The sequence below is a fragment of the Mesoplodon bidens genome, assembly GCF_964165515.1.
Source record: "Mesoplodon bidens genome assembly, chromosome: X".
In the NCBI taxonomy this organism is placed as follows: domain Eukaryota; kingdom Metazoa; phylum Chordata; class Mammalia; order Artiodactyla; family Ziphiidae; genus Mesoplodon; species Mesoplodon bidens.
In genome coordinates this window covers 2774322-2801948 of record NC_138163.1, presented here as the reverse complement: position 1 = coordinate 2801948, position 27627 = coordinate 2774322, and the positions used below count along the sequence as shown (strand labels likewise).

At 47.0% G+C, this 27627-nt stretch overlaps 1 protein-coding gene across 1 annotated transcript; it reads left to right on the top strand.

The window, feature by feature from the left end:
• Positions 1 to 20843: 20843 nt before the first annotated feature.
• GPR50 (G protein-coupled receptor 50) lies at positions 20844 to 25372 on the top strand (the record flags this gene model as incomplete). Its single annotated transcript, XM_081222189.1, has 2 exons — positions 20844 to 21039; positions 23877 to 25372. The coding sequence occupies exons 1-2, from the start codon at positions 20853 to 20855 to the stop codon at positions 25370 to 25372; spliced, it is 1683 nt and encodes a 560-aa protein (XP_081078315.1). The 5' UTR covers positions 20844 to 20852.
• Positions 25373 to 27627: the final 2255 nt, after the last annotated feature.

Sequence of the window (27627 nt, the reverse complement as noted above, 5' to 3'; positions counted from 1 at the left end):
GTATTTTTCTACATTTTTCTACATTTATTATTATTTTCTTCCTTCTAGTAGTACAGTAGTACACAGGAAGGGGAACAACAACAAACAGCCCCAAACAAACCCAACCACTACCTTCCTAACAAGCATCTTATCTCCATTTTACGAAAGTTGTCTTTCCTATCTTATTAAGGGTCATCTGTTCAGGAGTTTTAAAGATGACAAATGGCTAATTTGGTTGTTCACGCTCTACGCTGCTGGAACTGAGCGCTTGAATGATAATACTATAGAAAGGCAGGAAGTTACTCCCTACAGCATGAACCTTGTTCTTTTCCTGACCGTGTTGACTGACCTCCAGCAAGCCACCCCGTGTGCACGTGACCGGCACTGCAAATTAAACAAGAGTTCAGACAGTGGGGTGCATTTGAAAATACAATGAGCTCCATTAGCTTAATCCCAAGCACGACAGGCTGTGAATCACCTTTTGTCTGAAGGGAATACAGGTATTTTCCATCCCAACAGGTATCCAGCCAGGGCAGGCTGCCAGCAGAGCCCTCTGGACTCATACATCCCTGGCACCAGCTGTGGCCAGATGCTCTCATTATGGCCTTTGAACCACCACTACACGGCTTGTGAAAACCAACCATGAAAGAGGGAACTCTGAGACAGTTGTCACCTTCCCATTTACAAACAACCACGAAATATATTTCTAAACCAATAATGGCAGATATTTAGCAAAAGAAAGGAAGAACACTGCCTACCAGATCACAATATACACAACAATATTTAAAGTATTACTTATAAAAATCTTTTTTAGCGTTTTAAGATAATTTTTATTTTTATATTGGAGTATAGTTGATTTACAACGTTGTGTTAGTTTCAGGTGTACAGCAAAGTGATTCAGTTATACGTAGACATATATCTATTCTTTTACAGATTCTTTTCCCATTTAGGTTATTATAGAATATTGAGCAGAGTTCCCTGTGCTATACAGCATATCCTTGTTGATTATCTATTTTATATATAGTAGCGTGTATCTGTTAATTCCAAACTCCCAATCTATCCCTCCTCACCCTTCCCCCTTTAGTAGCCATAAGTTTGTTTTCTAAGTCTGTGAGTCTGTTTCTGTTTTGTAAATAACCTCAAAATCTTAAAATATAGGAATTTGGTGTTAGAGTGGATGTGGGGAGCCAGTGTCAAACGTACACTGTTGTACTGGTGGCAGGGAAAACTGGCACAGCTAACTCGACCCCCATGAATTTATCTTCTAGAAACACAAGGAGGCATTCACAAAGATGTTCATTGAAGTGATGCGTGTACTAGTGAAAAGCTGGAAGCGGTGTAAATGTCCTTGTAGATATAAATGGTGGTGCATTCGTATTTGAGCACACTATAAATATTGTAACAAAAGTGTGGTATCTAACACTGGCCCTGTCCCAGGCACTGTTCCAAGTGCTTTGTGTGCATCAACTCATTTAATCCTCAAAGCAATTTATGAGGTCGGTGCACTTTCCAGAGGAGCAAACTGGGAGACGAGAGGTTCAGTCACTTGCCTGGATTCACTCAGGGCCAGGATTTGAACGCACACAGTATGGCTCCAGAGTCTGTCCTTGAAGGAGCCCCCTAAGGAGCATTGTCTTGGGGCAGCCTTCTCCTGGATGGCCAAAGCTAAATTATTAGGGAACGAGAAACAAGCTACTGACTAGTGTGTATAGCAGGATTTCAGTGGGTAAGAAAAGGGACAGTGTCCATGCCCGTGCTTGGTCAGTGTCAAGAAGGATGCCCGCAGAGTGCAAACAGGGATCCCTTCTGGGAAGGCGCAACGTGACTGCAGGATTGGTGAGAAGGCAGGTTTTAAAATTCCACCTTACACCAACAGGAATTTATTCTCCCACAGGTCTGGAAGCCAGAATTCTGAGATTAAGGTGTAAGCAGGGCCATGCTCCCTCTACTGCTGTGGGGAAGATACCTTCTTTGCTTCTTCCTAGCTTGTGGTCATTGCCAGTGATCTCTGGCATTCCTTGGATGGCAGCTGCATCACTGTCTTCATATGGTGTTGTCCCTGTGTCTCCCTGTGTCTACACTTGGCCTTTTTATAAGGACATTAGGCATTGGATATAGGGCCCAACCTAATGCAATATGACCTCATTTTCACATAACTAATCACAACTGCAAAGAACTTATTTCCAAATAAGATTACATTTTGATACTTCAGATGGACATGAATTTGGAGGGTTACATTATTTGTATTAGTCAGCTTGGGCTGTCACAATAAAATACCAGACTGGGTGGCTTAAACAACAGAACTTTATTTTCTCCCAGTTCTGGAGGCTGGAAGTCCAAGATCAAGGTGCCAGCAGGGTTGGTTTCTGGGAGAGCACTCTTTCTGGTTTTTAGATGTCCACTTTCTGGCTGTGTCTTTACATTGCCTTTCCTCTGTGCACAAGCATGCGTGCGCACACACGCGTGTGCGTGCACACACACACACACAGAATGAGAGAGACAGAGAGGGGGATCTGGTCTCCCTTCCTCTTCTTTTTTTTTTTTTTTTTTTTGCGGTGCTCGGGCCTCTCACTGTTGCGGCCTCTCCCGTTGCAGAGCACAGGCTCCGGACGCGCAGGCTCAGTGGCCATGGCTCACGGGCCCAGCCGCTCCGTGGCATGTGGGATCTTCCCGGACCGGGGCACGAACCCGTGTCCCCTGCATCGGCAGGCGGACTCTCAACCACTGTGCCACCAGGGAAGCCCTCCCTTCCTCTTCTTATAAGGACACCAATCCTATCGGATCAGGGCCCTACCCTTAAGACATCATTTAACCGTAATTATCCCCCGAAGGGCCCTCTCTCCAAATACAGTCACATTAGGGGTTAGGGCTTCAACATGTGGATTTGGGTGTATTTGGAAGGGGAGGGACACAGTTCAGTCCGCAACACTGTTCAACCGAGTACTAGCTGTGTGGTCCTGGGTAGATTACTTGACCTACCTACCCAGCTGGGGCCCCAAGCTCAGACTCTTCAATTAGCACAGGGAATCTACTTGCAAGACCCTAGCTCCTGTCCTTTCAGTGTTCTCATTTTTCCAATTCCCCATTCTGAGAAAACCCCCTCGGTGCCCACCACCCGCTCTCCTGGCAGCTTCCTCCCAACCCTCTGTTGCCCAGCACTGCCCAGATCGTGCCCATTACACAACCAGATTGCAGAGTGTTGACCAAGTCCTCACAGCTTCTCAATAATCCTTGTCTTCATTACCTGTTTCTGAGCTTGGAACCACCTTGCCCACAGCTTTCTTTCCACATCTTCTCCCCCTTGAGCTACTGCCCTCTTTCTTCTTTATTCCATTGCATATCTTCTCAACAGAGTAGTCTCCACACGCTGTTTCCACTTTTTCACTGACCCCTCATTCACAAATCCTGGAAATCTAGCTTCTGTCTTCCCTTCCTTTGAATTGCCACCTGCGACCCCCTAATTGTCAAATCCAATAGCGTTTCCTCAGTTCCCACTACTCTCGGTACCTCAGCTTCATTTGACTCCATGGATTGCTTCTTCTTTCTGGATGTCCTGTGCCCACCATTCCCCAAGGCATTGCCATCTCTGACTCTGCTCTGATCTCTCTGGGTAGCTTTCTGTTTGTGTAAGAGCTCCTTCCACTCTTCCTCTTCATGTCTGAGATGGCAGGACTCCAGCAAAGGATTCGGATAAATGGAGAGGAGAATGAGAGGAATCACCTACCTCTTGGCCAAAAGAACCTAGTAGAATCCAGACTCCACGGGTAGGGTAAGGTTCTGGCAGTGTCTGTGAAGGGTAATGACAAAACTCCTAAATTAGAGATCTGACCCCAAACTTCCTTGTGTTCTGGACAGACCATGAACCAAGGCAGGAATGCCTGTCCGAGCATGGTCCTTGTCACCATGCTGGGCCAGGCAGTGTGCTAAGACTTGTGAGGGACTTGGTGGCAGACAAGACAGACATGGGTTCTGTCTTTTTGAGCTTATATTCCAATGGATTAAAATGGCAGTTATTAAGACCTTTTCCAACGTGGCCCCAATCTACTTTCTCTACTTCAACTTTTGGTCTTCTGTCTACTCCTGGCTTAACCCCTGCCCATACTCCAGCCTTTGGAGTGACAAGGCACTATCTGCTTGGAATTTCTTTCTTTCCTTCCTCCTTTTCCTACCAGAAAAGCTCCTCCATCACTCTTTCTCCCTTTCAAGGCATAGACTTTCTCTGGGCATGTCAGTTACTCTACCTTGAAAATGTCTCAGGTGTACTGTCCACAGGTCTAGCTCTTCCACTACATAGTGTGCGGGCATATCTCTGATTTAAGGTGAGGTTTGGGATAAGTCGTCTTAGACTCAGATGGAACTGCCTTAGCACCAGGCAGAGGTGGCCTTTGTCCTAGGACCTGCCCTTTAAGGAGTGGCATGCATGGCTAGAGTAGGACCAGAGCAATATCTGCTAAAGGGATTGACCCATGGCAGGGCAAGGAGTCCAAAGGATCAAGGGGTTGTGCTAGATCAGAGCTGATATCCCCGCTTTTAGACCATGCTCAAATTACCCAGGACTGCAGAATTCCCTGCCTGAACTGCCCCTAACTTGCTTCCAGGGTTATCTTCCTAAGGGTGGACTGAGCTATTAATATGTGTAAACCCAGCCCCAAGAGGAGGCCAAGAGGCAGCTGTTTGTGGGGAGTGTGAACAGTGTGGACATACATGTTCAGGTGTCCACAAGCATGTGAATGAAGCCCCTCACAATGCTGGATGGAGTGTCAGTGGGAAGAGATGGGGAACAACCTCAAGCCAGGAGATGGGGGCTGACTCTCCCCACACCATCAAGTTCAAGCACAGATCCTGAGGAGTCTAAGAAGTTTAAATGTGAACCTACCCGTCTGGTCTTTAGGAAGGCATCACTGTCAAGCTACAAGGGTAGAGCATATTTTTATTTAACATCTTGTTAGTTTCATAAAACACTCAAATACATAGGCATATAGTGCATGGCCCTCCATGTGTTCTCTGTCCTGAGCTCTGAAAATATTAGGGGTGGAGCTGCACTCAGGAGTCCCCTCTGGTTTCACCACACAGCCTGTCCTGCCATTCTGACTCCCTCATTGCCTCCCGATTATTTGGAGGATGTTTTCCTGGACCCTTTTTTTTTTGAGCGGGTGGCAGTGGGGGCAGAAGGAGGGGCACAGTCTTTAGAATCAAGAGGGCTCTTGGAGATGATCTGCTTCACTCTCACATACACCTTGACCCCAAGATTTCCCCACAGATGGAAAAACTAATGCGTGTGCTCTGGAGCCAGCAGCCATATGTGGTGATTTAGGTCTAAATCTAAATTAATGAACAATTAAATAAAACGAATGTACAACTTCCTCAGTCACGCTGGCCACATTTCAAGTGTTCGATAGTCACATAGGGCTGGTGGCTACCAGATTAGAGATAGAGAAAATTTCCATCATCACGGAAAGTTCTACTGGACGGTGCTGAGTTATAAATCAGGTCTAAACCATCCAAGGGTGCTAAAGGTATGTTATCTCTCAATTGTTTCTAAACACGTATTAACAGAGATGAGTTAGACGTCCTTTTCTCCCATTACAGCATTAGCTTAATGTTGGTTTTCCCAAACAATCACATCACATAAGAAAATTCAGCTAGTGAAAAATGCCAGCATATTGGAGAACTTCAGATACTTTACCACAAAAACTAAAAACTAGAAAAACAAAAGAAACTTTTCCCCCACCATCAAAGTTTCATGGTAATTTGCTTTGGGAGCACATGCAAGACTAAATTATAAAATCAAAGAGCACATTATTCTTATGGAATACTGAAGACTTACCATTCATTTACTGGGGATTGGTGTTTTTCAAGATGACCTTCTAAATGTATCTCTGTTTCAAACAGGATATCCCACTGTGATTCAAGGAGGGGCTGATGCTTTGATTCTTTTGCTAATCCTCTTTTTGACATTGCCCCAGGTAAGGTTACTAAATGTTTCTGTTTAAACCCAGAGTCCCACACAGGATGTTATTCTAGTTTAAAAAGATACATTTGGTCACACATCATACACAGCTAAATGAAAGCTACTGAACTCTAAAGGGCATTTGTTCCTCTAAGTGAGTTTCCTCTTTTAAAATGGACCATTAAATATTGTTGGCTAGAACTGGTGTGGTCCTATTCAGCTTTCGTAGACATTATTTACTATCATTTCCATTCCTGAAAAGGTCTTCAAATATATGGAGTTATAAAAACTTAGAACTGTAAGTGCTGCTAGAAATCATAAATCGAAGTCCAGAGAGTGGAAGTCATTTGTTCAAACTGAATAGAGTCAGAAAAGAAATCAGGTCCTTTGAGCCTGGGTTCAGTGCCCATTTACGTCATTTACAGGAGAAAAAGCTGGCAAACAAAGCCCAGAGAGGTAAGTAGAGGGTCAAGAGAGTATGCTGTCAGGTAAAGAAAGAGAACAGAGTGTTTCAGGAAGGAGGGAGTTGTCATCTGTATCAAATACAACTGTATCAAATCAAGGAAGATGAGAGATGTAACATATCCATTGAATTTAGCAGCATGGAGGCTGTTGTTGGGTGACCTTGCCAAAGGAAGTTTCAGCAGATTGGCAGAGGCAACGTTCAGGTTACAGTGGGCTGAAGAGTGAGGGGGATTCCCATTGAGAGGTGATAGACTGAGCTCTTTTGTTTATCTTCAAGCCCTAGTGAAATTCCACTATAAAAAATAAAAGGCAAAAAAGGATAAACCAACAATAACAAAGTCTTATAGTCTCATAGCAGAGATTCCAACGGCCATCTGCAGGGCGTCATGCAAATGAGAGAGTGGTAACTGACCAAACCAGGTGCATGAAACTGCCTCCTGGGGATATTGTTAAAGAGGGGAAATCCAAGAGACCGTCAGGATTTGGGGATGCCAGAGGACAAGATATTGACAAAATGGAGAAGGGAATTCTCTGAATACCTGTACCTAGAGTAGTTGGACCACCGCACTTCAGAATACAGGCATGTATTTCTGGGGAGGAAAACTCTCCTACAGAAAATGAGAGAGCTTGAGGCTTTCCAGTTCCAGGGATATGGCAGGCTAGGTTAATTGGGCCAATTCATCTGTTGAAAACAACCAGAGAACTTAGATAAAATACACATCTTTTATATACATTACCAAATGTAAAATAGATAGCTAGTGGGAAGCAGCCGCATAGCACAGGGAGATCAGCTTGGTGCTTTGTGACCACCTAGAGGGGTGGGATAGAGGGAGGGAGACGCAAGAGGGAGGAGATATGGGGATATATGTATACATATAGCTGATTCACTTTGTTATAAGGCAGAAACTAACACACCATTGTAAAGCAGTTATACTCCAATAAAGCTGTTAAAAAAAAATCTTAAAAGCATGAAAGAGATGACAACAGAGAAAAGAATTACCAGCCTGAAATCTAATGAAACATGATAACGCAGAAAGGTTAATGGAATAAAACCTTTGTTCTGAGGGTATTTGCTGATCCCGGCAAACTTGAACTTGGGGTTTGACAGCCTCATGGGGAAAGGGAGACAGAAGTCAAAGACCAAGAGTGGACCGTGGTGAGAAGTCTTACAGGAAATGTTCTGCACAATAAACTGAGACCCCAGAGCACTATAACTTCAAGGTAAGGATAAAACAGATTTAAACCTGTCCCTTTCCTAGGTGACTGCAAGGAAAGTTACCTCGGCATTGAGCAGAGCAGGGGGAAAACCCTGAGGAGTTGTAATCACAGCCCTGCTGTAGATTTGCAAACCAAATTTGCAACAGCTAAGCAGTCCACAAAACTCCAAACCTGAATTTAGTTTAAAGTACTCCCAGACTGATAATGACTTTAGTCTCTGGCAGAAATTAAGTCAAATCCTCCCTGGAAGAAGGCGTTTTTATTCTGGGCTTCAAGGAATCCCCTCAAATAATTTTTCATGGACACAGTAAAAAAAAAAAAGTCACATAGGAATCAAAATACCATGAGTGAGAACTAGCAGAAGCAAGAGATGGGAGAGACCCAGATCCAGAAAGACTTCAAATAATCAAATTATTAGACAGGTATGAGAAAATAAATATATTCCTTATATTTAAAGAAATGAAATAGAAGCTTAAACATTTCTTCTTGGTACACGTATTCAAAAGAAATAAACTAGGAGATTTAAAAAACATAACAAATGTAACTTCTAGAAATTAAAAATAAATTAACAGATTAGACAGAGCTAAAGAAAGAATTAGCAAGTATCCAGAATGCAGAACAGGAAAACAAAAGGGATGGAAAATATGTAAATGAGGCCAAGTGGTATTCATAATAGAGGGAGAAGGTCTACCATGTGTTTACTTGGAATTCCAGACGGAGAGGAGAGTGAGAGGGAATTGGGCAACTGGCAATATCTGAGGAGGAATTTTCCAGAAATATTAAAAGATAACAAGCTATAGATTCAAGAAGGCTGGTGAGGTCCAAGAAAAATGAATTAAAAGAAATCTAACTTTTACACATTATGGTGAAACTGTAGTACTAAAAAATAGAATAGGAAAAAAATTTAAAGCAACAAAAGAAGAAAAACAGAAGTTATTTCAGAGTGTCAGTTATTGATATATTGATAGCTGATTTCCTAACAGCAAATTAAAAACACACAAGGCAGTGAACTGTAATCCTTAATGTGTTCAGAGGAAACAACTGTCCATCCAACAAAATGATATCTTAGGAATCAGGGGAAAAAGGCAAAAACTAAGAGAATTTATCATAGGTGATACACAAGACAGGGAATTCTATAGAATGTACTTCAGACAGAAGGATAGAAATCTGAGAATGAAAATCTGACTTGTTAGAAAGAATGAAGAACAAGAAAGTATTAAATTTGTGGGTAAAACTAAATGAACATTTACTAACTGAAATGATAATAATGTCTTCTGAGGTTTGAGATAAAAGTTCAAATTAAAACTGTTGAAAATAGTAATCTATAAGTTGGGAGGGACTAAATGGAGCTAAAGTGTTCGCAGATCTGTACATCACCTGGGAAGAGGGTGAAGGTATTGATTAATTCCAAACTTCATAAATAAGTCACGCATGTTGTGAATCTAGGTTAGAATTGGAGATGATAACTTTCAAACTGCCAGAGGGAATAAAATGGAATGATTTGAAAAGGTACTCAATGAATCCAGTGATGTTAACTGCTGTACTATTTTGGGCATTCACTGATGTAAGTAACTAAACACTTCAGTTAAAAGACCATGAATATCAGTCTGGACAAAAATGATCCAACTAAATGCTATTTATAAGAAACTCATATAGAAAAGAAAGATACAGAAAGGTTGACATTTTAAGAGGATAGAAAAAGAAATACCATGAAGTTGCTAACTAAAAGGAAGCTGGTTTGGCTATATTAACATCAGACAAAATAGACTTTAAGGCAAAAAGCATGATTAGGTTATTGAGTTATTTTGTAATGATAGAAACTTCAATAACAATTAGAAATGTGTATGGAGTTAATAACACAAGGTCAAAATATATAAAGTAATAATTTCTAGCACTATTCAATGGAAATAGATAAATTCACAATCACAGTAAGAGATTGTAATACTCCTCTTAGAAACTGATGAAGCAAAAAAGCCAAGAAGTCAATAGTGATACAAAAGATTAAAATTACATGGTTTAATAACTTGGCCTAACACACATATATAGAACACTGCATTCAGAAGTTGCAGAATACACACTATTTTTAAGCACACCGTTACAAACGTTGACCATATTTAGGGCCACGAAGCAAGTCTTGACAAATTTAAAAGGCTTAAATCATATACAGTATGTTTTTGATCACAGTGGAATTAAAATCAACAACAAAAGAATTTCTAGTATGCCTATATATGTTTGGAAATTAAGAAACATAATTTTAAATAACCCATGAGTCACAAAAGGTATTTTTAAGGAAAAAAGATATCTAGATCTTAATAATAATGAAAATGTTGTATATTAAAAATTGTGGAATGCAACTAAAGAACGGCTTAGAGTGAAATTCATAGCCTTAAATGGTTATATTAGAAAAAGAAAAAGGGCTAAAATTATTAATCTAGGCATCCATCTAAAAAATTAGTAAAGAACAGCAAATTAATCCCAAATAAAGTAGAAGGGATCAAATAATGAAGATATAAACCGAAGTTAATGAACTAGAAATCAAGCATGCAATGGAGAGGTCAAACAGGCCAAAAGTTGGTTCTGTGAAAGAAATCAGAAAATAAAACTTTTGGAGAAGTTGATGAAGAATAAAAGAAAGAATGAATCGATAACAAATATTAAGAAAGAAAAACAGTATATCACTACAGTTGTGCAGACATTAAAAAGATAAAAAGGGGCCTCCCTGGTGGCGCAGTGGTTGAGAGTCCGCCTGCCGATGCAGGGGATACGGGTTCGTGCCCCGGTCTGGGAGGATCCCATATGCCGCGGAGCGGCTGGGCCCGTGAGCCATGGCCGCTGGGCCTGCGCATCCGGAGCCTGTGCTCCGCAACGGGAGAGGCCACAACAGTGAGAGGCCCGCATACCGCAAAAAAAAAAAAAAAAAAAAAAAAAAAAAAAAAAAAAAAAAAAAAAAAAAAAAGATAAAAAGGATATATAAATAACTTTGTGCCAATATGTTTGATAATGTAGATGAAATGGATAAATTCCCAGAAAACTATAACTCTCAAAATTGAATCTAGGAACACGGACGACTGGGAAGGTCTAGGTTCTCATATTCCCATGGAAATACAAATACCTATAAAGTTATTCAAATAACTTTATAGGAGCTCTGGAAATCAGTCAAAGGTCTATAGCAACCAAGCAAATGCCCAATCAAGAAAAAAAAACGACATTTAAAATGGTAGGAAATATCATGGCATTTTTACTTGCCCTTTCCCTGAAGTTTAGGGGAGCAGCAATCCAGTTCCAGTGCCGTTATATGAAATGGAGACAGCAGAGTGAACTGAATTTGCAACTCTCTAACCTGACTGCAAGCTCCTTGAGGGATTCGTTTCTATCTGTCAAATCAATGAATTCAACCATTTAGAGAAGAATTAATACCAATCTTCCTGAAACTCTCCCCCAAACTGAAGATGATAGAACACTTAACGAACTCATTCTACAAGGCCACCATTAACCTGATACCCAAACCAAAGACAACATTAAAAAAGAAAACTACAGGCCCATATCCCTTGTGAATATTGATACAGAAAACGTTTAAAAATACTAGCAAACCAAATTTGACAGCATATTAAAATGATTTTACACCATGACCAAGAGGGGTTTATTCCTAGGATGCAAGAAACAGAAACCTGACTAATACTATAGTCATTAAAGAAGTTTAATCAGTAATTAATATCTTCCATAAAGAAAACTGTAGACCAGATGCATTTCACAAAAACCACTACCCAAATCAGCGCAAGAGTGGCTGTTGGTAAGCAGCCTGGAAGGGGAGACCTTCTTGCCTTGGTAACAAGAAACAGCCCAACGTACTCCCAGTTACATATTACTAACCAACCCCTATTCAAAGGCAAGGTCAAAGGAGAGCTTGAAAGAATGTTCCAGGTTCCCTCATTCTTGTCTCCATACGGGAGCTGTGAAGCACAGCTTTCAGCGGAGGAAGGCACTTCATGCCAAGCCAGTCTCTCGGTTCAGCACTTGGGGTCCAGCAGCGTAGCCTGGCCCTCAGCATTTCGCACTGGAGTGGCTACTACAAAGAAAACTACGTGGAACTAAGACGGCTTCCCAGGGCCTGCATGAGGCCTGGGATCTCGGGGCTTTATCACCAGCCAGGCAGAGGGAAACCATTTAACTAGCCAGTTCCCATCCAGAGTAAACCCTCCTTTTCACACCGACAAACCCAGCTAGTCCCCATTCCCCACCACAAGAGCCTGGGTCTATCCTGACTGGGGGTATAGAAGAGAGGGCAGAAGTTAAGGGAAGGAGAGGATGTACGTGATGGGAGAGAGGGTCTCCCCTCTCATAGCCTCTGTTTCCTCATAATAATGCCATCCCTCTGGTTTGCGGTGAGGAAGAAATGAGGTGAGGCCCTGTGCCTGACACTTAGAGGCCATTGATAAGGAAGAACTGTTGCCATTATCACCGCGCATGGAAGGAGGGCTGCTGCGTTCCAGTCTCTCTGTTGAAGGGCTGGATGCAGAAGTCTGCCTACTCCAGGACCACAGAACATGGCAGCTGGGGCTGCAGGCTGAAGGAAAAGGCTCGGTGATCACCTCAAAACTCTCTCCAAGCAAATTACTTGAGTTTTCCATTAAAGCCCGAAGGGGTGCCAAGAGGAGGGAAAGTCACAAACAAGCTTTTGTTTTTGTTCGTTTTGATATTTTGTGAAAACTGATGTGGCCCAGGGAGAACAGGAAACATAATGGGAAGAGAAGGCTGGCAAGTAAGGCAATTTGCATTAGAAAGTGGAACTTAAGTACGGAATATCTGTTTAAGAGGGGCCAGAAGCACCAGAGCTTCTAGCTTATTGTCAGGAGGTGTTTTGAAAATGCAGGGTGGGAGGGGTACCCCTCAGATAAGAGTCTTGCAGGCCAGACAGAAAGTGGAGCCTCCCCAAATGCCTATGGTTTCTGTTGCAAATGAGAACTCAGTGGGACCAAGTGTCTCTGGAACACAGTAATCTGCTCGATCTAATCACCTGGGGTGTTAGCTCCTGCCAATTGAGGCCAGCCTCAGCAAAGAAAAAACAGAAGCACCTGTGAGGTCTTAAGACTCTTTTTGACTTGGGCTGGTGACTCTGCAAATGAATGGTCTTGTTAGGTTGTTTCATTGTTGTTTGTCCTTCTGCTTTAACCTTCCAGACAGCCATGTCTCCTCATCTGGCCCTCCACACGCTCTCCTCTCCAGAACACCTAGCTTGAGGAGGTGGCGTCTGCCCAGAACTCACAATTCCCCACCATTCACTCGTGAGCCTCCCTCTGCCTGGGATGGATACAGAAGTAACATTAGACGGTCCTGCCCTGACTCGGTGGTTAAGGTGACAAACGTATGCAAGTGAAAGTAAAATTTTTCCTGACTGCTTGTTGGTTATAACATCATGTAAAAATAGCTAGATTGAAGTTCACCAGATTTGGAGGTAGCTTGGAGATGACCTGACTTAGAATAAGTTACATGGGGTACACAAAATTCTTTGGGAGGACTCCTGCAAAGAACACCCCAAACCTATGTCTTCTGGGGCATCTAAAACTGAGGTTCTCAAAGATAACTTACTATACCTTTAAGACATCATCTATAGAAAACATGCAATGGTTTCAAATACAATATTAGCTGAAATCAAAACATAGAAATGTCAGTACCTCAAAGGACAGGGGTCAACTTGCAGTCAAGCTGCTACTCGCAGGGGCAGCTCAACAGTGCTGTGTATCTCAGGTGAATGGGAGGCAAGGATTTCTTTTCGGATGGCTCAGGAACCTCCTGTGTAGACAGAGGATGCTGACTAAAGCAAGTAGGAAACATGCACAGGCCAGTATCTACTGGAGGCAAGGTGATAGCTACAGGGCAAACTGGGCACCTCTGGTCTTGAATCAAGAGTCTCTGCTCCCAGAGTTGACCAGGCCCCTTTTGGGGGGAAAGTGTGAGAGGAAAGAAGGCAGGCTCTTTGCCAATCAATGCCAAGTCCTCATATTTGACTTATTTAGGATCAGGCAGGGGCCGTGTCATAGGGTTGTCATAGGGTTGCCAGATAAAATACAGTCATAGGGTTGCCAGTCATAGGGTTGCCAGATAAAATACAGGAAACCCAGTTAAATTTGAATTTCCAATAAACAACGAATAATTTGTAGTATAAGTATGTCCAAATATTGCATGGAACATACTTATACTAAGATTTTATTAGTATTTATTTGAAATTCAATTTCCACTGGGCATCCCATATTTTCAGCTGCTAACACAGGCAACTCTACTTGGGCAGGCCACCAGGCTGAGTCTCGCAGCAGGGAGGGGGCATGGTCAGGCCTCTGGTCTCTGGGAGAGCAAGGTAGCCCTGTTACCCGGGAGCTGAACAGGTCATTATCAGGCATTGGGCCAGGATCCTCATCACCAGAATTGAGGTACAGGGTGGGATTCAGTCTGAGGACAAAGCAAGAATTTATGAACTAGAACAAGTATATCAAGTCCCCGCAGGATCTCAGTCTCAGGAGCAGCTCAGGCACTGAGTCGCTGACTGCCAGGTCTAGACTTCCTTAAATTGCCAGGGGCTAGGTGTAAGACTGGATTGCAAGAGCAGGGTTTCTGTAAGAGGGGTCCCTGGGACCCTTGAATCGAGAATCACCTGGGGCACTTGGGAAACATGCAGATTCCCAGGCTCCACCCAGACCTGCCGAATCAGAATCTCTAAGGGGCAGCCCTCGAAAGCTGCATTTTCCCTAAGTGCTCCTGGTGGCTCTAACTCGCACTCAGTTTGAGAACCAGTACCACAGAGCCGGGAACAATGCGTGCAGTGAGGCGTTTTGGTGAAGCCACAGACTCTGGAGTCAGACCACCCAAGCTAGACTTCTAGCTCTATCATATTATCTGTGCAACCTGGGGCAAGTGACATAACCTTTCTGGGCCTTAGCTTCTTTATCTGTGAAAGAGGGATAGTCATCGTACCTATCTCATAGGGCTGTTGTCAGGATTAAATACGAATATATGAACAAAGCACTCAGAACAGTGGCTGGCATCTAGGAAGGACACATACATGTTAGCCATCATTAGGGGCTGAGTGGACCCACTGGGGAGGAAGAGGACGGGGTTGGGCCCTGATCAGTACCCATGTCCTATGCCTTGTGATAGAGGGGGCTAAAGCAGAGCTCCTGAGACAAGCTGTTTATTGCACCAGAAGTCAGAAGGTTGATTAATAAGAGGGACAGTCTTTAAACGCATGGGTGATCATGCTTGGCTAGAATGAGAAACTAGGAAAATGGATATTGTTCATTAAGCTCTAATTATCAGGTAAATTGAATAAGGGGTAGGGAGTCCATGTGTTACTACAAGTAATTAATGTGCTGCTTCTTTCCCTGGTAACCCTTTGATTTGCACCACCTAACCTGGAGTCTTTATCAGGCACTGGGATTTTGGAAATACTGGCTGCTAATTGTTTTGGTGAGTCCCTGATTGCACTAAAGAAAATGAATGTGTCCTGCTCCTTCTAATGACTCAACCACAGGGGAAGATAAAGTGGTCCTAGCCATGATGAATTAAGCCCAGAGGATTTCAAGAGGACAATCATTCTCTTGTTCATTTAACAAATCTGGAGACAGTGTCTCCAAGTTGGTAACGTAAATGTGACCAGACATAGTCTGTTTAGGAAAAAAAAATCACCCGTCCCAAGCTGCTCTTGAGTTGGTTGATGTCATGACCTGGCTGGCTCCCCATTCCAGTGGCTTGATTCCTGCCCAAATCTCTGTGCAATTCCTTTGAGGCCACAGCCTTGCCCCTGGAGTCCTGGCCCCCATCCTCGACCTGGAACTAGACCTTCTTCAGCCTGGGCTGGTTCCACGCTCTGCTGAAACCCAGCTCCCCCAGCCCCCTGTGGACTTCAGGTCTGACCTGTCTCTAGACCAACCATCTTCCATGCTTTTATTCTGACTGATGTCAAGAAATCTGATTGTTCCTTCTCATGGAAAATATACAAGTTGTATCAGTGAAGCATCTCAGGGGGGCAGTGAATATGTGAGTCATTCTGTATGTCCCTTTCCATCTAACACACTGTCACATGTCATGGTGGCCTGGGATGCTGGTGAGTGCCCACTGGGTGGTTTCTGCCAGGAATTAGAGCCTAGAGGCAAGAGCCAGCTGGGGACAGAGTCTCTGATGTCTCAGAGAGCCTCTGTCTTCTATGGAAGTGTAACCAAATAGAGTTTAGAGTATTAGAAATGTTCAGAATAATAATAAGAAGAATAGCTAGTGGTTACTGAATGCTCACTCCATTCTTGAGAGTGTTCTAAGTGCTTGCATGTATTATTTCATCTAACTCCCCCATTCACCCTATGACGAGTTTTGAGGCACTATTATTATCTGCATTTTATAGCTGAGGAAACTGAGACAAAGAGGCTAAGTCACATGCCCAGGGTCATACAGCTGACCAGTGGCAGAGCTGGGTCCAATCTTGTTTTCATTTTCCAGAATTGAACCAAATGCAGTCTCTCCTTGCATCAGGCATCTGCTCAGTGCTGGGGTAGGAGCAGTTTGGGGGAGAGCAGGGACTGGGTGTGCAAAGCACCTTCCAGACTCCTGTGTACTGTCCCAAGAAGAGATAAAACATCCCCAAAAGTTCAAGAACAAATGGAGAATGTTCTGCTTGTACTCAAACTGAAAGACTTTTTCACTCTTACTGGGTTTGCAGCAAATTCTCATTTTGCCAGTCTTCATATATTAAAGTGTCAATCAATGGTCTAATGTGGCTTCAGCAGACGATCTGGTAATGTCAGAGGAGCACTGGTCAAAGAAGGTCGGAGTGACTGGGGCAGCCCTTAGCCGTCCTGCCCTCCCTGGGTGGGAGAGGAGGTGTGAACTGGCACTTAGAGGCCCTCTGTCCCTCTTGGGCCAGTGGCTGCTTGGGGGCTGAAAGAGAACTCAAAATATTCATAGCAGCATTACTCATAATAGTCAAAAATTGGAAACAACCCAAAGGTCCATTGATGGATGACTGGATAAACAAAATGTGGTCTCTTCATACAATGGAATACTATATGGCCATAAACAGGAATGAAGTACTAATACATGCTAGAGTATGGATGACCTTGAAGATATTATGCTAAGGGAAAGCAGCCAGACACAAAAGACCACATATTGTACAATTCTGTTTATATGAGGCACACATCAGATTAGTGGTTCCTAGGAGCTGAGGGGCTGGAGGGAATGGGGAGGGACTGCTAATGGATACAGGGTTTCTCTCTGGGTTGATGGGAATGTTCTGAAATTTGATAGTAATGATGGTTGCACAACTTAGGGAATGTACAAAAAAACCCACACTGAATTGTGCGCTTGAAAAGGGTGAATAGAGTATGTGAATGTATCTCAATAAAAATAATCAAACAAAAAATAGAACAACAATAAAAAGGAGAACACAGAGTCCACCCTATCAAGTCTCAGAGCAAAACACTATCTTACGAAGCTGGACTGTGGGAGAGAGGCTCCTCCACTAACCTTGGCATGGCCTTGGGGAAGTCCTTTGCCCTCTCTGCACCTCAGTTTCCCCATGTGTTAAATGGCATTGTTGTGAGAATATATCCCTGATGGGATTTTTGGAAACTATAAAATGCTTATTTAAACTTACAATGCACTAATTACAAGCGAGGTGTCATTATAGTACTTGAGGGTGAACATCATTATAGTACTGATGGGATTTTTGGAAACTGTAAAATGCTTATTTAAACTTACAATGCACTAATTACAAGTGAGTATCATTATAGTACTTGAGGGTGAACAGAGAGCCTAGAAGGATGATGAAAGGTAACCTTCTGCCATTGCGTCCATAATAAGAGATCTGAAGATGTAGCACTATCCTTGTGTGTGCAGAAAAAATTCACTCGCTTGCTCTCACTCACTTTGAAAGAGTTGCCAGCTGTCACCCTGACTGCCAGGCCCACGCTGATCTTCAGTTTTTCAAAAGATGAGAAATGCGGCGGGAGGCGAGATAAATTAGGAGCTTGGGATTAACATATACACACCACTATATAAAAAATAGGAAAACAACAAGGACCTTCTGTATAGCACAGGGAACTCTACTCAATATCTTGTAATAACCTATAATGGAAAAGAATCTGAAAAAGAACACACACATACAAATATATATATCTGAGTCACTCTGCTGTACACCTGAAACTAAAACAATCTTGTAAATGAACTATACTTCAAAAAAAAGAAACCTTAAAGAAAAAGATGAGAAATGTGGAGGCTGAGATGAAAGGTTTCTGTATCAACAAGAAGAGGGGAAAAGTCTTCTAATATCTACCTCCGGTACAGAACACCAGTTGGCACCATGTCTGCCTGAGATGTCCTGAGCTTTCAATCCTGGGAGTCCTTTGGGGCTCCCTCGTCTCCCTAATCTCATAAGTGACCTAGAGGAAAGGACCACGCTCAGTGGGTTCCAGGACTGCAAACTCTCTGTACATTCTCTGTCCACTATCCATTGCTTTTTCTCCTTCGCAACTTCTGTATGGGTTTCCATGGTTTTCCTGGGATCCCCAGGGAACATCCCAGTTCTCCTCTATTTTGAATCTATATCTTAATAGCTTTCATATCCCCAATAAAGTGTTTCTCTCCATCGCCAGTTATTAGCACTTTGTAGCAGGCCTTTTAGAAAGACACTTAATTAAAAATCTTTTGGAAGCTTAAATAAGCCATATGCACTGCACTCTACCCAATAAAAAGCTACCCCCTTAACTTCCAAACTAATTGAACTTATTGCCCATGGATCTTGTCCTACCCTGGCAGAGCCTGACCGCTTTTCTTCCTCCTATGTATCCACATAATGGATTCAATATCCATCTCCATGAGGTCATGATCAAGCAGTGTTCAAACAGGGGCAGGGGCCAAGGGATCAGGTCACCCTCTCTCCTGCTCGGTCCTCAGTCCCAAGGAAGTCCAGGCCCCGGTCCACCCAGAATTTCCAGTGTCCTGGGCTTCCGCCTGCCCTGGGGTCACGTCATCTAAAAGTACTGTGCACGGGATAACACTTTGCCAGCTCTGTTTACAAGACTTTGGGCGGGGTAGGTGGCTTGGGTAGGAGACACTCCTGGGTCTTAAGTCATTCGAATGCTGATTTCCTTTTTTCATTCCAATTTCTGTTTATTTGAATTAAAAACCGCTCTTTGCCATGAGTAAAAGGATCCAAACCCTCGGGGAAGCAGCATCAGCAGCCAGCTGTGAACTACTTTACAGTGTGGGTGGCCTTTCGGCTTTGGTCTCTTTTGGGGGCTCACAGTTGCCTAGGGAGGATAGCATAACCTGTTTTGGGGCTGTGTTTATGGTAAATCCTGGCTAAGTCCGGCCCAGACAGGGCGCGGCCGGGGATCCAGGCGATGGGGAGCGATGAGATAATGAATGAGAAAAGGCTCCAGGCGGGAGACTGTTATTCGTGCCGATTCTCTTCTCAGTAGCGTGCACAGTGTGGGGGTGAGGGGTTCATCTTCAAACAAGGAGACACATTACTAGTTTGGACTTTTCAGCGAGGGAAAGTGCACGCACTCTTGATTCTTCAGTCGTATCTGTCTTTCCGTTCAAGGTCCCAAAATGTTGAAGTCCCTCGCGGAACGCGCCCCAGCCCCCAACCCCTGTGTCCGCCTCCTTCCCCGCGGGTCAGGAGGGCGGCAGTGTCCAGACGGTGGCGCTCTGGGACAGTGCAACCCCCTATCCCCCCACTGCAGCAAGAAGGCTAGTCTGGGACAAGTTTCAAGGTGCTTGCTGAAATTTTCTGGGAGGTTTCTCAACAAGAGTCATAACTTTTAGTAGCCGGCACAAAATCCACCCCCGTAACCAAGGTCGTTGAGGGAACGAGTATCCGAATCTCGCCCCTGTAGCCCGAATCTTTCGGATTTCCCGTAGCCCGTGCTCTCCGAGAGCCTGGGCGCACCGCAGGGAACTGTGACGCCTGTGGAGGGAGATACACGGGGCAGGGGGGCAGCCCGACCCAGTTGAGGTTGAAATGAGACCCCCCCGCAAGGGAAAAGGACTGAGCTGAGTTATTCCTGGGGCGGGGGCCTCTGGTCTGCCGGTGGCTTCCAGGCTGCGCAGCCCAGCACCTCCGCGCCTGTCCCGCCGCTCCGGCACAGCTCCCCGAGCTTACCCGAGTGCCCCGTGCCACTCCGTTAGGCGTGCGGAGCACCTAGAGAGGGGACGGGAGTCGGAGCCGCTCGTCCCGGGTTTCTTTGAGGAGCGGCAGTCCAAGAGAAGGGCTTTCCCCCCCGTTTTACTTGTTCCCAGAGCAGCCTCGAAGCTCCCACAGCCAGGGTGCCAGGCAGCTGGGAAGGGGACGCGCTCTCACTCTCGCTTGCCCCAAAGTTGGGGGCAAGCGGCCACCATCTACCTCTTCTCACTCCCAGAGTACAGACACGATCCCTGCTCCCAGAGCCTGACGTAGGGGCCATCTCCTCAAGGAAAACACAAGCCGGGGACCGGATTGAGGGGCCACCCGCCGCTGCTGCTAAGGGAGCCAACCAGCTCCTTCCAGGCACCAGAGTGGGAATAAATTCCCTAGAGACTGCTGGCCAGATTAGGGATGGAAGCCCCCAGCAGCTGTCCCCTGCTTTCCGCGAAGTATAGAAGGCTTTGAAAAGGCAAAACACTGGGATGGGATGAACCTCTCAAGGAGACTGCAGAGGCGAATATCTAGGGTCCAAGGGGCCACTGGGCGCTCCTCACGCTCTGCTGGGGGCCTCAGACAGGCTTGGGTTGGCACTGGACCCCCAAGAGGGACCCTATAGCCCCGCTCTGCAATCTACAGCGCTTTGCCAGGTGTTTGCATAAGAGAGGGAGGGAGAACTTGCTAGAAACGGATGCGCAGTGGCTGGTGGGGAGGAGGTGGATTCCGAGCTGGTCACGACGCATGGTACCTGGGGGATGCGGTGGGAGGGGGAGCGGCTAGAGGGGAAGCACATACAAGGCAGTCGGAAGCAAGACGACACCTCGATGTGGATTTGTCCAAAAAGAGTTGGAGAGCAAAGCGGGGGTGATCAGGGAGCTCTGATTGGTCGGGGGGAGGGATTTGGGGTGGGGCTAGCCGCCTCTTGAGGCTTTAAAAGCTCATCGGAGAGGGGCGGAAGGCTGTCATTTGCTCTCTGACTCTCAGAGGGGTAGCAGCTTTCCTGACGCTCCTGGCGACAGAGCAGGTGTTCGCTGTCCAGAGCCGGCTTGGAAGGTCGTAGCGGTCTCCAGCAGCAACATGGGGCCTGCCCTAGCAGTTCCCACTCCATACGGCTGTATTGGCTGTAAACTGCCGCAGCCAGACTATCCACCGGCTCTAATCATCTTTATGTTCTGCGTAACGGTCATCACCATAGTCGTAGACCTGATCGGCAACTCCATGGTCATTTTGGCTGTGTTGAAGAACAAGAAACTCCGAAATCCTGGTAAGACCCCTTTCCTTCTCCCTACCCACCGTGCAGCCACTTGCAACCCCTACCTAGGGTGTTAGTTTGGGCTCCTGCGATAGGGAACCCGTGGACGGGCCCTGCTCCCCATTTCCCTGCGAGCCTGAGTGATGATGTTCTGCCGGGGGGGGGGGGGCATAAACTTAGAGCTTCTCCAGGCTGCGGAGGTTCGGAGAAGCTCTGGGCATCCAAGTGCAAATCCCCGTCCCTGCGGTGCGCGGCACACCGCCGAGCCCGGCCCTGTCGGGAACCTGATGCAGAGGGAGCCGGCACCCGAGCGGAGAGTCCGGCGGCCGCCCGGGGACAGCACGCCGAGCCGGACGCCGCAGAGGTGGCCGCGCCGAGGCGGCGCGGGAGGAATAAACGCGGAGGGAGCAGCGGGGTTGCTACCCGCTCCGGTAAAGTTAAGTTCTCGGCGGCTGAGGCGGCGCTTGCCGGTGCGCAGCGCGGCGGCCGAGCCCAAGCCCGGCCGAGCCCCCGCTCGCCGCAGCCCTGTGACTCCAGGGCGGCTCCCGGGCAGCTCCCGGGCGGCGGAGCGCAGACCCCCGCGCCTGAGTGTGAAGCAGGGCGGTCTGAGCCCGCCGGAGCCGAGCTCCGTCCGCCCGTCCCAGGGCGCGCGGCGGAGAGAGGCGAGCGGCCGGCTGGGCGCAGCAGGCGGTGGCAGCGACGGCGGCGGCGGCGGCGGAGATCCCGAAGTCCGTAAGCGGGGTACTGGGGGTCGCAGGGCGGGGCGGCGGAAAGGTTCGGGAGCTCGGCGTCCCGGGGGGATAGAAGACGGCAGAACCGGTGAGGATCGCGGGAGGGCTGCAGGAGAGCTCAGAGGGGATGGTGGGGGGCGCAGGGAAACCGCAGAGCGCGGGGATATGGGACGAGGTGGGGAGGCGAGCGAGACTCCCCTCGCGGCCTGCCAGTGCCAAGGGGAGGGGGCCAGCTGCGAGCGGGCCTGGGGGACGGTGCTGGAGGCTGCAGGGCGCTGCGCCCCTTGCCGGGGGCGGGGGCGGCAGACGCTGCGGAGCCTTGAGCCGCCTTTGCAGGTTGGGCGGGAGAGGGCTCGAGAGGGGAGGTGGGGGAGGGGCCAAGGGGCCCAAACTCCCTGCTCGGGCCCCGGGAGGGAGGGGCGGCGCCCAGGGTCTCCGCTCCCTGGATCCCGGCCGGCTGGGGCCGGAGGGCAGAGGGGAGCGAGGGGGCGGGGTCTGAGGGGGTCGGGCACCCACAGGACCTGGGCGGGCGGGGTGCCGGGGAGTGGAGGCCGCCAGTCTCTGGGGGATTACTTTGCTTGGACGAGGAATCACAAACACCACACAAGTTTCTAAATGCAGTGACGGGCACACAGTCATTAAAAGTTTTCTTTTAAACTCTGATGGGTGTGTCTGATTTCTCCTCGGTCCCCCGGAGACGTGGGGCCGTACACTTGGATCTCACGTGCACTCCAGCAGTGCGGTCCCAAGGGGCCCAACCCCGGAGCCCCCGGGGGGTGGGGCACCTGCAGAGTCCATTTTCTCTTTTTTTCCTTTTCTCCTTCACCTTCCTTTCCTTCCATAATTCAAAGAAAGGGTTTTAGAGTTGTTGTGGTTTTGTTTTTAAGTCTTTGCCCTCTCGCTTCTCCTCCTTTCTTCTCCAAATTCATTACTTTGAGGGAAAACCCTAGAAAGAACCTCTTGGGTAGAAAGCGCCGAGGCCTCGCCTTGGCAGTGCTGGCGGAAGAACGAGCCGTTCCTTTGCCCTTTTAAAAGTGCTCATTTTCTCCCAGTCCGAGATGAAGTGCAATATTTTGCCAAACCAATGCTAATTAGCAATGAGGTGTTTCCAGAGAAAGGGATCCGCATCTGTACTTGGCCTTGCAGGTTTTACAAACGGCGTTCCTACCGCCGCCCTACAAAACAGGAGTGCCCCCTCCACCACCCCGGCACTTTCCTGTATAGCCCGCAGGCTCCAGTAAAGCCCGGGACCGGGGGCCTGGAACCAGTGTGCAGGGCGGCGAACGTGCTGGTGTCCGGCTCTGCTCGGGGACCCGCGTGAAGCAAGCAATTCTGCTAATCCTTGCAGGGATTGTCCTGATATTTTTCCCTCTTTGCTCACTATTTCTCAGGCTAAATTTTACAGGGCCTCTCCCCGCCCTCAGTTTTTACTCTTAGGTTACCTCGGAAATGGTAAGTATTTACTGGGCGAAGTCTTAGATTATTGTCTGATCCCGCTGGGGAAGACCGCTTAAGAAAACGACATGCCCTTTCTCGGACAGTTCTCTTTAGACATGTTTGCGTTGTAAATGCGATGGTAAATTAGAGAAGGCAGAGGGCTAATTTGCTTTTTTTTCGGGGTTGGGGGAGATTGAGGCGTCCTGACAGTTCTCCAATCTCTCCACCCACCCCAATCCCTAACCTCCAGCCTGTTTCCAACAGGCAGCTCCCCTCTACTCCCTCCGTTCCCCCACCCCTACTCCGCCAAAACTTTGCATTTTGTTTTTGTTTAAAATTATGGCCACAGGTCTGTGTGTGTGGGAGTGTGAAGGGCTCCCCAACGGGCTTTTGTGTTTACTGCTTTCTGACTTCACTTTTTTCCCAAAGCAGAGATGACGTTGTTTGAAAGGAAAAAAAAAGGTTGTCAAAGGACAGGTCCCCCAAACTTGCTTGTGCATCAGAATCATCTGGGACATGCTTGTAACTAAAAATAAAAACACAACTGTATTTTTTTAAAAGAATTCTAGAATTCTAAATTGTCACGACTCCAGCTGGCCTTTTCCTCCAGCTTATATTTGTAGATTTCTAAATTTAACCATTTATTCTTCTGTCTTCCCCCCCCCCCAATATGCTTTTCAGGCAACATCTTCGTGGTTAGCCTCTCTGTGGCTGATATGCTGGTGGCCATCTACCCCTATCCTCTGATGCTGCATGCCATGGCCGTTGGTGGCTGGGATCTGAGCCAGTTACAGTGCCAGATGGTTGGATTCATCACAGGGCTGAGTGTGGTCGGTTCTATCTTCAATATCATGGCAATTGCCATCAACCGTTACTGCTACGTCTGTCACAGCCTCCAGTATGAGCGCATCTTCAGCGTGCGCAATACCTGCATTTACCTGGTTGTCACCTGGATCATGACTGTCCTGGCTGTCCTGCCCAACATGTACATTGGCACCATCGAGTATGATCCTCGCACCTACACCTGCATCTTCAACAATGTGAACAACCCTGCCTTTGCTGTGACCATCGTCTGCATCCACTTTGTCCTCCCTCTGCTCATAGTGGGTTTCTGCTATGTGAGGATCTGGACCAAAGTGCCGGCAGCCCGTGACTCGGCTGGGCAGAATCCTGACAACCAGCTTGCTGAGGTTCACAATTTTCTAACCATGTTTGTGATCTTCCTCCTCTTTGCAGTGTGCTGGTGCCCTATCAACGTGCTCACTGTCTTGGTGGCTGTCAGTCCAAAGAAGATGGCAGGCAAGGTCCCCAAATGGCTTTATCTTGCAGCCTACTTCATAGCCTACTTCAACAGCTCCCTCAATGCTGTGATCTACGGTCTCCTCAATGAGAATTTCCGAAGGGAATACTGGACCATTTTCCATGCTATGCGGCATCCTATCCTGTTCCTCTCTGGCCTCATCACTAACATCTGGGAAACGCAGGAGGCCCGAGCCTTCGCCCGCGCCCGCATCCGCGCCCGTGCCCGTGCCCGTGCCCGTGCCCGTGCCCAAGCCCAAGCCCGCGACCAAGGCTATGCCCGTGCCTGCCCTGCTGCGGAGGAAATACCGATGAACGTCCGGAATGTTCCACTACCTGGTGGTGCTGCAGCTGGCCAACCTGAGCGTGCCTCTGGCCACCCCAGGCCAGCCTCCAGCCACTCCAGGTCTGTCTCTGCCCACTGCACATCTGCCTCTGGTCACCATAAGTCTGTCTTTAGTCGCTCCAAGTCTGCCTCTGGTTACGCCAAGTCTGCCACTGTCTACCCTATGCCTGCCTCTGTCCACTTCAGGGCTGACTCTGTCTATTTCAAGCCTGCCTCTAGCCACCCCAAGCATGTCACTGGCCACCCCGAGCCTGCCGACGATCCTGAGCCCTTTGCCATCAGCTACCTGGAGCCTGCCATCGCCAGCCAGCCTGAGCCCAATGCTGCTGGCCACCTAGAGTGCGACATCACTGACCTCCCTGAGCCCGCCTCCAGCCCTGCCACTGAGTCCCCCAACCCTGTTGCCAGCCTGCTGGAGCCTGCTGCTGCCGCTGCCCCTGTTGACCCCATTGTGGTCAACATTGCCCCCAACGATTACCAAGAAGTTGTGGTTATTGATGTTGAAACAGATTCTGATGAAATTGATGTGTGAAAAATGATCTTAGGGGGGGTGGCCAAGCAGTGGTCCACTTTTAAGGTTGGCTAGCATATGTAATACAAAGTGAGATATCTTAGTTCGTCTACACACAGACACATGCAGACACTGACTCACAGACAGTGTAAGCTACACCTACCTTTCAGGCATACCCCTCCTTTACATTATGTACTCTGCAAAAGTGTGAGTGTCTGTGTGTGCTTGCTCCTTTAGAGACCAAATTCCCCTCAAATTTGACTTCTGTTGTTCTGAGCCTCCCTTTCCTCCTGTGGTTGATCTGTGAGCCCACAGTGATCCTTGAACTTGTAGACTTTAGTTTTTCCCCACTCCTGTGTAACCATTTCTCCCCACTCCTCACTCCTTCTTCCTGCTTTCTTCTCCCATTCCTCCAGGGGGTGAGTGGGGGAGGAGCGCATGCACAATGGTAAAGGTGCGCTATGGTAAAGCTTTCTGTAAGGTGAATGTGACCGCACAGCTTTATGTGTTTAAGTATCTATTGTAGTTTTAAAGGCAGTCAGAAAGGCAATTGTGATAAAGTACAAGTGCTTGAAACAGTTTCCTTTCTAAATTCCAGCAACAAAATATGACCCCTATCCGAAGAACACAATTCACTAAACTCTTATTAAAATAAACATTTATGCCTATGAGATCAAATGGCAAAAGGAAAGATACTGCAGCACCGAATTATTTCTATTTTGTGAAAATTCAAACACTGGTGCTGATTTTTATAGTCAAACATGAATGCAAATGACAAGATATTTTTACCTTATTTGTAGTTACTTACCTTTTTTAGTATTTGCCAGGATTTTCTTTCATTTAGTTCCGGAAAAACAAATCCATCCATAAACTGGTTTCTCCCCACATCCAAACTTATGGTTGCTAGGATCAATTACAGTCATGCTTTTAATATTATACACAGCCTGCTGTTTTTACGCAATCAGTTTTTACATTTTTCCTTTTCATTCAGAAGGGAATTTGAGGTAATAACTGGTAGCCAGAAGTGAATGGAGTACTGCCTGGACTTGTAAACAAGTGCTTCTTCAAAAGCGGTTCCCTCCTGCCCCATCCCTCTGAGCCTCCTAGCTGTGGTGGGGATGGTGGGGGGAGGCGGGGAGGAAGACTTGCCAATATCAGCCAAGCCCACTACCCTTGGTTGAGGTTCTGTGATCCACCGTGTTAAGGTATAGATGTCTTGTATCATCACACTTGACAGCCCAGGGAATGATTTTTCTCTAGAATTCAAGAAAACATTGTTTAATACAAATCTCGATTATTGATCCAAATTGACATTTAAACCAAAACTTACTGTACAAAAGATTGTAAGGATAAGTGGAGATGTATTATACTGCCTTAATTCTAATTCTCTATTGGTGGTAGCAATTAAATAAGTGTTTTTCTGTCTTTGGTGTGTGATCTGTGGATAAAATTTGCTTCCTCCGCCAGATTCACCTGTGGGGAGGCTTGGGGGTGGGTGGAAAAGCATACCCCTTGGGGGATCAAGAGAATCAGATGCAAGTACCCTCCCTGCTATACCCCAGGGCGAGTCACATGACCCCTCTCTCCACAGTTGCCTGCCTTAGCGAACTGTGGCCAGGTCGTGGCCAGGTCGGGGTGGGCTGGAGGCAGAGGAGGGCTCCCTGGGTGTGGTGTGTTCTTCTCACTAGTACGGTGACAATGGATGACCTGACCTGAAGCTCTTGGACTTCTGGACCCTGCCTGCCAAGGCTTCTGAAAACAGGTCCTCTTTTACCCCCATGGAAGGAGTGGAGCTGGGCCCCAATTATGTGGGAGGCTACTGGGACCAAGTAACAGCCCACAATCCAGTGGGGGGAGGCACAGGAGTGAGGGGTGGGAGGACAGGTGGGTTCCTCTCTAGCTGGAAGTTAGGTGGCAAGACCCCAGCAACTGGGCAAATGTCCTGGCCTCAGGAACACAGCCTCAAAAGAATCTCCAATGACAACGTAATGCCCCAAACAGACCACTCCATAAAAATAAAAGTAGATTCAAAATAATACATGGTAGGATATCAATTTGGTTAAGAAAGTATGCACATTAAAACTTGCACAGGGCTTCCCTGGTGGCGCAGTGGTTGAGAGTCCGCCTGCCGATGCAGGGGACACGGGTTCGTGCCCCGGTCCGGGAGGATCCCACGTGCCGCGGAGCGGCTGGGCCCGTGAGCCATGGCCGGTGGGCCTGAGCGTCTGGAGCTTGTGCTCCGCAACGGGAGAGGCCACAACAGTGAGAGGCCCGCA